Source organism: Bison bison, unplaced genomic scaffold, assembly GCF_000754665.1.
Source record: "Bison bison bison isolate TAMUID 2011002044 unplaced genomic scaffold, Bison_UMD1.0 scf7180017864224, whole genome shotgun sequence".
Taxonomy (NCBI): Eukaryota; Metazoa; Chordata; class Mammalia; order Artiodactyla; family Bovidae; genus Bison; species Bison bison.
Window position 1 is genome coordinate 5,805,070 of NW_011494796.1, and position 1,121 is coordinate 5,806,190.

General features: G+C 71.5%; 1 protein-coding gene across 1 annotated transcript in view; it reads left to right on the forward strand.

Moving 5' to 3' along the window:
• Nucleotides 1-825: 825 nt before the first annotated feature.
• Nucleotides 826-1,121, forward strand: part of IGF1R (insulin-like growth factor 1 receptor) — a 300,375-nt gene continuing 300,079 nt past the window's right edge. Inside the window, 1 exon segment of the mRNA XM_010845844.1 lies at nucleotides 826-949. Coding sequence (XP_010844146.1) covers nucleotides 856-949 — 94 coding nt within the window. The 5' untranslated portion in view covers nucleotides 826-855.

The following is a 1,121-nucleotide window of genomic DNA, read 5'->3' on the forward strand; positions in this document are numbered from 1 at the left end:
GAACTCGAGAGGCGGGCGAGGGAGAGGGACGCCACCGGCGAGCCTGGCCCCGGCGCGCCCGTGCCTGGAGCTTGCCGACCCCCGGGTCCTCCACGCCCCTCCCGCGCGAGGGGAGCTCCACGGCGCGCCGCGGCTTTGACCTTCAGCGATCCGGAGCCCCCGCGCCGAGCCGGCGGCGGGCGGGGGCCGGCGCGGGGCGGGCGGCGGGAGCGCAGAGCGCGGCCGGCCCGTCGCTTTGTGTGTGTCCTGGATTTGGGAAGGAGCTCTCGGCGGCGGCGGCGGCGAGGGGAGCCCGGCGGAGGAGGAGCAGCAGGAGGAGGAGGAGGGGAGCGGCTCATTCATTTTTCCTCCGCATTTCTGCCCCCGGCCGGCCTCCCCCGCGACCCGGGCTCTGGGGCCGTGTTGCGAACTGCGTCGCGCCCTCCCGCCGCGGAGGCTCGGGCGTCGGGCCGCCTCCCTCTCTGTCTGGGGTCGGGTTTGTTTTCCTTCGCCAAGACGGATCCGGGCTTGGCCCCCTTCTCTTCGCAGTTTTTCCTCCCTCCTGCCTCTCTGGGTTTGAAAATGGAGGCCGACGACGCAGACAGCCCGCCCCGGCGCGCCCCGGGTTCCCGACTCCGCCGAGCGCTGGGCCGCGGCTGCCGGCGCTGAGGGCCGCCCGCCGCCACCGCCCGCCCCGTCCGCGCCTCCCCGCGGACCCCCGGCCGGCGCCGCCTCGGGAAGTGTTGTCGCCTTCGCCCTTGTTTTTGGAGGTGGGGGGGGACGAAGACTCGGAGAGTTTTTCTTTTCCTCTTCCGGGACCACCCCCCCCTTTTTTTTTATTTTTGAGAAAGGGGAATTTGGTCCCAAATAAAAGGAATGAAGTCTAGCTCCGGAGGAGGGTCCCCGACCTCGCTGTGGGGACTCCTGTTTTTCTCCGCCGCGCTCTCGCTCTGGCCCACGAGTGGAGAAAGTGAGTATGTGCCCGCCGCCCGCGGCCACTGCGGGAACTTTTCCTCCGAGGGGCTGCGCCCTGTTTGCGAAACCCGAATTGCCACCGTCGCAGCTGTCGGGCTCCCGGGCTCTGGGGCCGCGGGGCGGGGCGCCGAGGGGCTCGGCCGCAAAGCCAGGGGGGACCCCTGGGC